We start from the raw sequence: 12495 nt of genomic DNA on the forward strand, positions 1-12495 counted from the left end.
GAAATGGCATGACAATCTAACCAAACCTATAGCTCATAAGAGTAATGGTTAGGATCTCACTGTCTGAAGTTCCATGTTAGAGGTGAACAATTTTTCATGTTAGTAAATTCAATATCAAGTCAATTTATGGTGTCTGACACTCAAAAATATTTTAACTTTAAGTGAAAGGGATGATGTTTAAAGTGACATGCAAGTATGTGTATTAATGCATAGTGTGCTTTTACTTCTGGGATAATTAATTGATTTTTTCAGAGCTTAACTCACAAAAAATCTCTAGTATGGAATTCCTGTGTCATAGTGAGCCATCTTTGTGATTACATAAAAGACTGCGATTAAATGCTATATGGAGTTACCCATATTTAAATGATCACAATTCATAACAGGAATCTGACTAACAATGAAAATAAAAAAACTGAATATCAAGATGGCTTAGGAAGATAACACTGTGGGTACCTTTGCTTTCTCACAATACTCACACTCAAATGGTTTATTTGGTGACCATATACCATTTGTATTGCGTTTGCAAAATCTTTCCGTACATGCAAAGGTATCTTCCAGTGGATCAAAGACATGATATCAAAATTTAAAGATTTACTGGAAGTGAGTGTGCCTGTGCAAGCATGTTACATCTGGTGGCTTAAAGCAACCTTTATTAAGATGAGAATCCTTGAAAACAAATATAAAGTCTTAAAAAACAGCCTTACAACTGCATGATTAGAATAAAGCTCAGTGGTTTCAGAAATATTTATGTATAGATCATAACCTTTATCATGCTATCATATGATATTAAAATACGCTGGAAATAAACAGGCCAGAATGGATATATTAGCTGAGTTTGGTCATGGGAAGGCATATGGAACAGTGAATAAACTGGGTAGGAGGAACGGTGAATAAAACAAAGAAAGACCAAAAGCACTTTTATTTTGGCCAACAAATGCATGTTGGACTAAATCTACATCAGATGCAAGTTGCAACAGAGCTGTCTGTTTTAGCATTTTTATGTGATCTGCTGTCTTGTTGATCATAACGTCTTGAAGAAATGTATTGCATCACTTATGTTGGAAGACATAATCTCACAGCAGATGACTGTTTCTGTTTAATTATATTTAATTTACCTTCAGTGATCAGACAAACATGTTAGAATGTGGCAGGACAAAAAGAAAAAAGTCAAAAAAACAAACTCAGTCTAGGATATTATATTTTTTTTTCATGCAGGGATGCATGATATTGACAAAAATTTTTTTTCATAAGTTCTATAACAGAAATTACCTGTGAGATTACTTCATGCAACAGAAGAGACAAACTGTGTATCATTTGAAATGTAACTAGAATGTTTCCTTTACTTTATAATTGGAAATCATTTGTTTGTATTGAAACACATGTTGGGTATCTTTTTTCTGAAAAAATGCTTCATATATTTGTTTGAAGATAATCACAATCACATGCTTAAAGGAGAAGAAAGACTGAGAGGTAAGTTGAGGAGTGTGAATGACAAGTCATTCTTATTTCCCAAGTAAGGACCTGCTTTTTTATGATTGGCCATCCATTAAAAATGAAAAAGTACAGCTAGCTCTGAATTACCTTTAAATATGAGAGATGATCAAAATGTTTTCAGCCTGAACCTCAAAGGAGTATTATGTGGTACTGATTTTGTAAGTGGCAAAACATTAGCTCCTGTATACTAAACATGAACACAGGTGGTTTACAAATACTGTAGTTTGTGAACTCTTTGGGATCATCTGGATTTCTACAATAATTACACATTATAAAGTCGGCCTTCACCTAACTAACGAAGTATGTGTATCCCTGTGTTTAGTTAAGTGGTAGAACCTTCTTTAGCAGTAATAGCCTTAATCAAGCACTTCCTTTAGCTGCTGATGAGACTTGTACAATAGTTCAGTGATATTTCTGGGATCATGAACAGGTCTCTACAAGACATGCCACAGCTTCTATATTAAGATAAAGTCTGGATTACATCACCACAATTCTGTTAAGCTTCATGTGGCATATCTACATTATATCTACATTATTACTGTCCTGTACAATTTCCTGATACAATTTTGAATTCATTGATCCCTGTTGTTGTGATCTTTGCAGGAAACCCACTATTAGGGAGAGTAGCAACAGTACTGAATTTCCTCCATGTGTAGGTAATTTTCTTTACTGTAGATTGGTGGACTGCTTTTGTAGTCTTTTTCAAATTTAAGCATCTCTGTAGTACTTCTGATAGTTCTTTTGGTCATGGCATGATTAATATGAACAGATCTTTCATAAGACAACCAGACACTGTCAGTAAACATGGCATGTCCAAACTCACCTCACTGATATCAGTATACTTGACTCCAATTAGCTTTTAGGAAAGTCATTAGACTAAAGGCTCACATTCTTTTCACCCACCTATATTTTGACTGTTTAAACAATGTATTCAGTATTGACAAGAAGAAGTGCAATTAGTTTAAGCATATTGTTTTTGTCTATAATTAGAAGATCTGATTACATTATTTGTATAATTAGTGCTGAAATGTAGGTGATTACTACGGGTGCACAAATTGTTCTTTCAACTGCATGTTTCTGATTTCTGAACCAAGTCAACATGGATGCCACAAACAAGAAATGAATATAGTTCTACCATTCTGTTACTATTGCTAGACAACCATATGCCTTCAGAGATTCATTATTGCCAAGTCAACATGTACAAGAAACAACCTCCGTCATCTGACACAGTTAATAGATGAGCTGGGCTACAGAATTCCATGGTGGCAAGATGTCTTTCGAAATCAATGACAAAAAAAAATTTAACTGTGAATGGATTGAATTGAAGAGTGACAGAGAGTTAGATAGCAAACACTGTATGGATTAGTAATGGTTAAGTTGAACTGATTCTTTTTGAACACAAGCAAGGTCTGTGCACATTGGGTGCCTAGAATATTGATGCCTGAAATGAAGCATCATTGCACCTAATCTTCGAGGACGAATATCAGGCCAGCAAATAATTCTCCTCTGCCAAAGAAACTCAATGTCTAAGCCAGTATGAACAATTGTTTATGTTACAGTGTAGTCCATACTGATTTAATGCCACAAAAGGCCAACATAACCAGTGAACGTTATGCTAATTTATGGCAGTCTATTAGGGAAATACAAAGATCAAAGCTTTTCATCATCTTTCCTGTACTTCATTATAAAGCTCTCTAATTTGAGAAACTTTAGATTCAAGGAAATGATAATCTCTCATACCTGGTCCCATGTGAATACACTGACCAATCTGAAAAAGTACCTCTGTGGGATGACAATGCTAAAAAATTAACCTAACTACAGAAGAGTAGCTGAATAAACAAGACAAAATGTTTTATCTAAGTAGAACAGAAAAGTTGTGTGACTGTTAAAAGTGTATTTGTTTTCAAAGAATTGTATTTAAAAATTAAACTTGTTTGGTCATTAAGATATTCTTCAATGGATCAGGCACCAGACTTTTTGATCACCCTTTGTATATTGTAGAAATAGGCCTGTAGGAATTTACAATGATACATTTGATAAGAATTCACAGTAAAGGTAAACAGTTTGCCATTGTTAATAGCTTGCAGCAATTGGTTTTGTTACATTCCCCCCTCTCCTATCTGATATAACTAGTGCACTGGTGACTGCTTAAGCCTGCTGAACATTAGCATATGGGTTCATTGGAAAACATCTTTGGAAGAGAACATCCTTGTAGAGGAGCTCTGTAGTATATCAGTGGTTCAGCTTAACAGTCATTTTTAGAGCAGCAGCACTAAATAATTGGCTTTCAGATTATCAACAGAATTGATTTGGATTACAGTTTAACCTCTTTGTTTATCATCCTCTGTGTTTTCAAACTGGGATTGAAATTCTATAGGCATACATCCAAATATTATGATAGGAAAAAACAAGACATTTAACTCATCAAAAACGCATTCTTACTGGACTCTCTCATGTAAATTCATTGTTATTTTGTTGGAAATATATAGTGTAAGTGAATAATTGTATTTGATATGCATATTTTGTGTTTATGTATTTTCATTAATGACAGTAATTTATTATTTTAACACTTTTTCCCCACTTGAGTCTGGAGGGAGGGTGTTCATACTGGACTTGGGCTAGAAGGGATCTCGGCTTGCCATAACTAAAATAAATAAAGTAGTTGGGGACTATTGTGAGAATGTATAGTGGATGTTTAGGATAGTTTCATTGCTACAAGCTTACAGTGTTTAATTTGAAACTCAATGTACATTATGGCTATAAATCTGATAACAGAATTGCTCCAGTAAAAGCAAGGTTATTGTTAATGCCTTGCTTTCTTTGACTGCATGTTATTTTCAATAAACCTCTTTAGCTAAAGAGTGAAACTTGCTTCTTCCACAATATATCACAGATAAGATAAGATTTGTGACTACCTGTGTTTATAAATCTTGAAATACAAAGGTTTAATGCAAATGGCCAGACTGAGACCTAGTTCAATGATACTGCAAAAAGATGAGATCAATGCATGCAGAAATTAGAAATGCATGCAGAATAAATCCAGACACAGTTAATTGTACTCAGGAGGGTTTTGTCTGGTCCATTTAGAGCAGACACTTTCCTTTCCTGGAGACAGCATTAATTATAGAAATTTACAACTTTACAAATTTACAAATCATTTCAATATCCAGAGACTATGTATAGTCAGTGAAAACTGTTTAGTTTTCTCAGTGGTTCTTGATTTCTTGAGCATTAATTGTATGTTTTGTTTCTTTGTTAATTAGATTAAATCAGATCAGAAGGATTATTGTAATTAGTTATTTTTGTTCTTCTTCTACAGAACCTGTAACCTGGGGATTCACCTCAGTGTATGATTTACAAATTTACACATCAAGTTAACTGATAACTCTGAGTAATGCCCCATATGACTAAGTGTGGACTTACACCCTGTCGGTGTTTGATTCCCCCTTGCACCTAATTCTGTCAGAAGTGGGTTCAAACCCTAAACTGAAAAAGCAGATATAAAATGGATGGATAAAGGGTTCAAGAGTGTAGCTCACATTCCCATTAGTGGGAGAAATGTGGGTATATTGAAGTTTATGTTTCATACATAGTTTGCCAAAGACCCTTTAAAGTTTGTGAATAAGATGTATATCCAGAGCAGACAAGCTTTTCTAGTTTTATTTTAATGTTTTCAGTTCAATTAACATTGTTAATTGGATTAATTCTTGATTCAGCAAATACTCCCAAAATACCCTCACATTGAAAAAGAAGTCAAAAGAGTCACACTAATCTCAAGTGTTGTAAACTCTTGGGTAGCTGAACACTATGTGCTGGCATATTAAAGTCAAATAACTAGTAAACCTGTATGTTATTCTGTAAGAAATAATCACTTCTTCAAGAATGAACATCTATTGTAATTAATACATTTCAGGTGTACTTATCAGGTATGCAAATAGCTACAGGACAGGATTAAGCACCTGAATGAGCATTGTTGATACTATAAGGATCCCTTCCTCTACTAAGGGTAGGCAAATAGTGATGCATCCAGGGTTAGTATAAGATCTTTTCACATATCTCACTGCAAAAAACACTGACATATAATTCAGTCCAGGATTATGGGAGAGTGTCAGAATTTATCCCAGCAGCACTGGGCACAAGTTAGGAAACAGCCCTGGTCAGGCCATTCATGCACATACCCACAAAGGGACCAAATTAGAATCGCCACCTAAGAAGTAACTATGGTGTAGTGGTTAAGGGTTTGAGCTTCAAACCCTGATGCTGTGGTTTCAAATACCACTACTGATACTGTGTGACCATGAGCAAGTAACTTCACCTGCTTGTGCTCCAACTGGAATAACAAAAGAAATACAACCAATCTAATATGTTGTAAGTTGCCTTGGATAAAAGCAACAGCAAAAGCAAATAAGTAAACATAATGTAAATAACTTGCATGTCTTTCAGCATGTGAAAGTATAACCAGAAGAAAAACAACAAAGAAACAGGGAAAACTCCAGTTTGGCAAAAAACGGGTGTTGGATTTGAACCTAGGACACTGGATACATTAAGCTTTATTAACCACTGTGCTACCATACCACACACCAATGACAAAGCAGATTAAAAAACATACAGTATATATTTTGTTATTATAATATATAATAATATGTGGAACATGTTGCCTCATAATACAAAGCAGCAACTTACAATATCTTTATAAACTACCATAGAATGGAAATGGTCAAACTAAAAATTCTATTTCAATTAAAACAATTTTATTTGCTTTATATTCTTACAGTTAGTTTGTGAAGGCTAGATGTACACTGTAGCAAATAATAAAATATCTTAAGTCCAAGAAGAGTTAGGAAATAGACAAGCAGTACCTTTTACTAGCAAAACCAGAAATATAAACATAGGGCCATCTGGTAGCTGTTCTTGTCTCTCTAACATGCATTATGCATTGATCTGTTTCACTATAACTTTCAAAGTTGATACATAAATGATGCCTCTGCTGGCCCTTATATGGTACTTTTGTACACAAATTTTATTTACTATTTTTTTTCAAACTACATAGTTTGTAAATGACTTGCTTTTGACAGAATTCTCAATATCTGATTCACACAAATGAAAATTAAAAGCTATAAGGACATATAATAACAATAATAATAATACTAAGGTGTAGGGAAAGAGATCAAGGGAAGTATGAGTGTAAAAGTGGAAGTATGTTCACCATTTAAAGACATTACCTATTTTATATCTGTTACAACCAGGATAGAGTAAACAGAAAAACTTCATGGTTTACAAGGGTTATGGAAAATGAATGTTGGGAGAAATGGATAAACAACAGCCTGACACCCAATGAAACCTTGTTTAGGCCCTGATGTAAATTCAAAGAACACATTTCAAAATGGTGTAGTTGCTATGAATGCAGATAAGTACGCATTAGTCTTCACTTTATGGTATGATTAATGAAGTGGTGGACAGGAGTTGTTTAAAAAGGGAATACCAATGAAGTAAACCAGCCCAATGTGTACAAAAAGAATCATAGTAAGGACGTGCCAGGAAAGAAAAATATAAAAAGTGCAGTTTTCATTGCAAACGGTTGGCATTTTTGAAGAATCTTGAAATAATGCACTCCGTTGTATGCCTTTTATGAAAAAAGTTATATTCATTTCAAATCAAATCAGATTTGGTCTGAACTTCAAAATAGATGTATGCTTACTTTCAGGCTACTATACACAAATACAGTTAAAATATTTGAAACTGATTCAAAATTACATTTTTTATTAATAAAATGTTTTCATTGTGGGTTTTCTAATAAGGTTTTTTACAGTCATTATTATTGCTTTATGAAGAATGGCCAAATCACCTTCAGACCATTTTCCATAGATTTGTAATGTGTTTGCAGTTAAAAACTCCGCACTTTTTGAACATGTACTGAAAGATTGTTTTCTTCACTGGCTCCTCAAATGTGACAGCCTATTTTACTATTCCAGACCTTAAAGTATAAATGAATTTGTATTGCATCAATTCAAATATATCAGAAACAAAAACATACACAGAAATCTGTTCAACTAGTACCATGGTTTGGAAAATGTTTGCAATAATTAATAATTTTATTATGTGCTGAAAAATCAATACCATAGTCAACAGTAAAGGATATATTGTTTAAATAATTAACACTCTTATTATGTTGTGAAATATAGAGAAAAGGAGTTTGTACCTGAGTCTGGATGCGATTAAGTCCACGGAACCACAGGATCTGTCCTCGTCGAAGCTCCCTCTCAGCATGGTCAATTTCCTCTTCATCCTCAGCCAGCTCTTCATCAGTAATCTCATCTTTGCCTGGTCCGTGTCCTGCTTCCTTCAGACATTTCAGGTGACTGGTGGGGACTGTTGCAATGACCTGCATCGAATAGTCTAACAATGTAAATTTCACCAACTTTGCTTCAGCTTGCTCTTCTATAAACACTAACCCTTGAACATGTCTTCAATAAATTCTTCAGTCTTCTCTTGTCTGTGTATTTAGGAGAGGTGTAAATGATCAACATGTTTCTTTCATCCGACACTTTAAACATGTAAGCGTTTAAATTTAATTGTTGGAGTTTTACTCCTTTTTACTCATTTTTTAAATCGTTTTTTCTTTATTTTTGTCACTTTTCACATTTACAAAGACTATATGTATTTTCCTTTTTAAACATTTCTTATTTCTAATGTAACTGAATTAATAAGATGGGTGATACTGGGTGTTAAAGAAAATTGCTCAGTGAAATGTTATTTTATTTTTTTAAAGAAAAATAATAGTATTTTGGAAAAATTATTTAGTGTAACCATTTTACTCACACTAAACAAAGGTAAAGAAACAGTAATACTGATGAAGAATAATACACCCACCTGACCCCACAGTAGCTCACCAACCCCCACAAACAGACACCAGAGCCACTGTTCTACATTCAAGGGGGCACAGCTGAAAGGTTTCCCTCCAAATTGCACAATGACAATCTGTGGGAGAGACATATATTAGCCAGAAAAAGCACAATTATTCCTATGCAGTAAACCATATGGTATTTATATATAGTTTATACCATTTTACTATTCTGTTTTTTCTTACATCATACATCATAAAGGTTTATTTTCCTGTGGTTCATTAATGTCAGTTCTACAGCTAATTGATAAGGCAGAACAAAATCATATAATACATATTTAAAATGTATATGGCAGAATACCACAATGCAACAGTAAACAGTACTGCAGCAGAATTAACTAGTATATCACTCTGCCATCTATACTTACTATACATAAGGTTCTATCAAGCTATTTGCAAAAAATAAGACATTAATAATAAACCAGTGATAATTTACAAGTGTAAACTATTAGGGATGTCCAAAAAGTTTCTGCACTTTTATATTTTCATTGGAAATGGTGAAGGTGGGAGGAGTGGTAATTGGGCAATTAAAAATTTGCATCACAAACAAAGGTGACTATGTGTAGAAAAGCGATGTAATTTGTTTTTGAAATTCTTAACTGTTGCCATGAGGCAAATGACAAAGTTAAGTGACCTTTCACACAATGTTTTCAAAAATAAGTATCTTCTTGTGTTACACCCCAAGAAATTCTTTAAACTTTACTAAAACATATACTAAGCATTTCCACTGGCAGCGATATACCTCAGAAATCTGTTCCTGTCCTGTTGTTTTAGGTTCAAGCCCTATGGGTTCTCTGTGTGGTGTTTGCATGATTTCTTAGGAGTTTACATTTGGTACTCCGGTTTTCCCCCACAGTCCAGATACATGCAGGTTAGGTGGATTTGCAGTGCTGAATTGCCCTAGTATGGTGTGTGTGTTTGAATTCACCCTATGATGGGATGGTGTCCTGTCCAGGGATCGTTCTTGCCTTGCACCCTGTGGTTGCTATGATGGGTTTCACCTGCCTGATGACCCTGTTCTGAATAAACAGATTTGGAATATGGATAAATCGAGTATAGTTTTAACAATATATTAGTATCTCACTTTTCTCTTTTAGTAATACTCTTGTGAGAAAATGTGCTTGAAAGGAAAAAATACTTAATTTGTTATAAAAAGGACATTATTATTTGTCTCTTTATGGCTCTGTTGTCATTCATTATAGAAATATAATACAGTATTGTATTAGAATATATTGTTTTTTACAATTCATTATTGGAATCATTTTAAATAGAATATACAAACATTGTATTAAACTAATATGTTTATCAGCATAATCACCATCATTCTTAATTAAAATGTACCATTTTTGAGTTTAACACAATATACAGTACATTCAGTAGGAATACCCTAATGCCATATTATACTGTTGAATCATAATACATTCTACAAGTACTTTAATACTTTAAGTAAATATTCAAGCAAATACTTTCTTTTATTTAAGTAGAAAAGTAAATGGGGTAATTCAGCTTTTACTAGAGTACATTTTTGCTTGTTTATTTGTACTTTTTCTTAAGTAAATTGTTTGACTACTTCCTCCACCACTTCCTCCTCCACCTGAAACTAGAAAAATAAAAACTAGATTCTGATAAACTGATAATATATAAGCATATATAGTAAGTTAAGATAAGCCAACATGAAAACAGTAGAAAACATTTATTTATGCTAAACTGATCACAATACACATGAACTATAAAATGATGGCTTATCTTAACAAAAATTTTCTTAAGCCAAAACTAATACAAATAAATTAAAAAACTGCACTAGATCAGTAAAATAACAGTTTGATCTGTAAATCTGGCCTTAATATTTTAGATACCCATGCACGTCAGATCCCAGTGTAATAGAGCTCATAGTAAGTTCTGTGGAAATTTGCACTATAACTCTACTGTAAGACTATTTAATGATATACTGTATGCACATAAGCAGACATTGATTGTGTTAAATTAATAATGCACATGTATGTATAAAAAGTAAAGGTATTTACAATAAAAAAACATCCACCAGTTTTTCTAAATCTAATTTTCCTAATACAGGACTTGACCTGGCAACACTAGGTCCAAATCAGAACTCAGACCTGGCTGGCTTGCAAGTTCATTGCAGAGCTCCAGCAGTCACACACCCACATTGACTTATACCATGCCAATTAATTTATAAATTGCCACAACATGAAAATCATTGGGGTATGGGATGAAACCCAAGTAAACATGCACCAAATGTTTGAACATCATGCAAACAGTGACTGAACTGAAAACTGAACCTAGGTCCTCAAAGGTATGAGACAACAGTGCTAACCTTATGATGTTGTTAGATTTTCAGATTCTTTCAGCAAGCCAGCAGCTAATTGAGCAAAGAGGAGGTAAAATAAAAACTGCATTTGTTTTCTATTGTATCACCGTTTAAGAGGGGGTTTTGGAGGAGCGACCGCATCTCCTTTGGGTGCGTTCAGCTCCCCTCTTCACAATGCGAGCGGCAGAGACGTGAAGTAGCTGGCACATAGCGCAGGCCGGGGGGATTGGCAGGCAAAGCGAGCCGGGGGGAACCCCCTAGTTTACAATATAAGCATATAGTCCTACTTCATGTTGCAAACTAATGTGAACAGAAAAAAAATGGCAAACTGGTGCCAGGGTTGTTAACTGACTCACAGTGCTACTGGGTCTAAAAGCTGTAAAAAAAAACCCTTAACCGGACAAAGCAGATTTGGGGATTTCAAGTGAACATAAACAGGAACCATTAACAATAAATAACAGTTAACAACTGCATAGATGCCATACACTGTCTTTGATGGTACACAACTGTAAAAACACAAACTTTTTTAAAGACAAAATGTATTTGTTTCAATTGCTATTAGTTAATCTTACTTAAGTTAAACTTAAAAGTAGAAAAAAATAATGTTTTTACACATTTTTGTACATATAATTTTATATTTTAAACACTTTTCATTTGTATAGGTATAAAGTAATTTGGGCTTATAAGTTAATGTGTACTCTGTAAGAATATTTCACTGAAATGATTCTCTAGCACTCTAGAATCAGATTTCAAACATTAATGAAAATCGTTCATGCAATTAACGCTGATAATTTAAAAATCCCATAAAAAAATTATTACAGATCTTAAGAATAAAAGGAAGTAATGAAAACAGAGTTTACGGACTTTGCATATTTTCAAAATGAATGCAGATTGGTGTTCTAGAACACTGTTATGGAAGTGTCTCTGTTTTATATATCAGTCAATTGTATTTTTACTAGAGGTGTAATTTATTGTCCATAGAAATACAGTAAATGCACAAACCTCTGGCCACTCTATCGGATGTGACCTATAGGGGGTGTACCAGCACCTCAAACACCAAGACACAACCAAGCCACACAGTCACAGATTCAAATAAAGATATTTTATATTAAATAAAATACCATTCACAGGTTTTTATTACCTGGCAAATCACAATTCTATTCCTTTCTCCTTCGATCTCCACTCTCATCCAAGTAAGCCTTGCCCATCCTTTCCCAACTCTGACCCCTCATGTGTGACGGAGCAGCTGCTTTTCATCCCAAACCAGTGGTACATACAGCAAAGGACTGCCACCTGGAAGTTCTTTTTGGTCTGGTGGAACATCTCCTTAATAGGGGAGTCTGCCCCCAGCAGCTCTTCCTAGCAGCACCTGAAGACAGCAACAGGACTGCCCAGTCAAATTTACAACTCTGGTGCAGTCCTGTATGTGTCCAAATGGGAGCCATACCAGTGGGATACCACCACTCAGTATATTGGAGGAGCACGTAGCCCAAGAGGCAGTCTCCCTCTGTTCTTCCAAAGGTACCACTAAACAACCCAGACGGGATGCCTATCCATCCATCTCCTTTCTTTATCACGGTCTCCCAGCCAGGTAAAGAACCATCCATTCTGGCTGGGATGCCAGCCAACTCATGTCTTCAATGGCACTGTCTATTTAAATGAAACGTGTTTCACATAAGTGTTAGGGCATACTAACACTGCTAATAAGAATGAACTTTTTTAACACATGTAGTAGATTTATTTTACCTGAATAGCACGGAGCAGCATGGGTTAT

General features: G+C 34.4%; 1 protein-coding gene across 6 annotated transcripts in view; it reads right to left on the minus strand.

The window, feature by feature from the left end:
- atp2b3b (ATPase plasma membrane Ca2+ transporting 3b) overlaps positions 1-12495 on the minus strand; it is a 608455-nt gene that overhangs the window by 17261 nt on the left and 578699 nt on the right. For all 6 annotated transcript variants that reach the window (XM_028813571.2, XM_051933859.1, XM_051933861.1 and 3 more), the window contains 2 exons: positions 8365-8472; positions 7694-7876 (listed from right to left, as the gene is read on the minus strand). In XM_028813571.2, coding sequence (XP_028669404.2) covers positions 7694-7876; positions 8365-8472 — 291 coding nt within the window. The remainder of the gene's footprint in view (positions 1-7693; positions 7877-8364; positions 8473-12495) is intronic.

Source organism: Erpetoichthys calabaricus, chromosome 11 (assembly GCF_900747795.2).
Source record: "Erpetoichthys calabaricus chromosome 11, fErpCal1.3, whole genome shotgun sequence".
NCBI classification, from domain to species: Eukaryota; Metazoa; Chordata; class Cladistia; order Polypteriformes; family Polypteridae; genus Erpetoichthys; species Erpetoichthys calabaricus.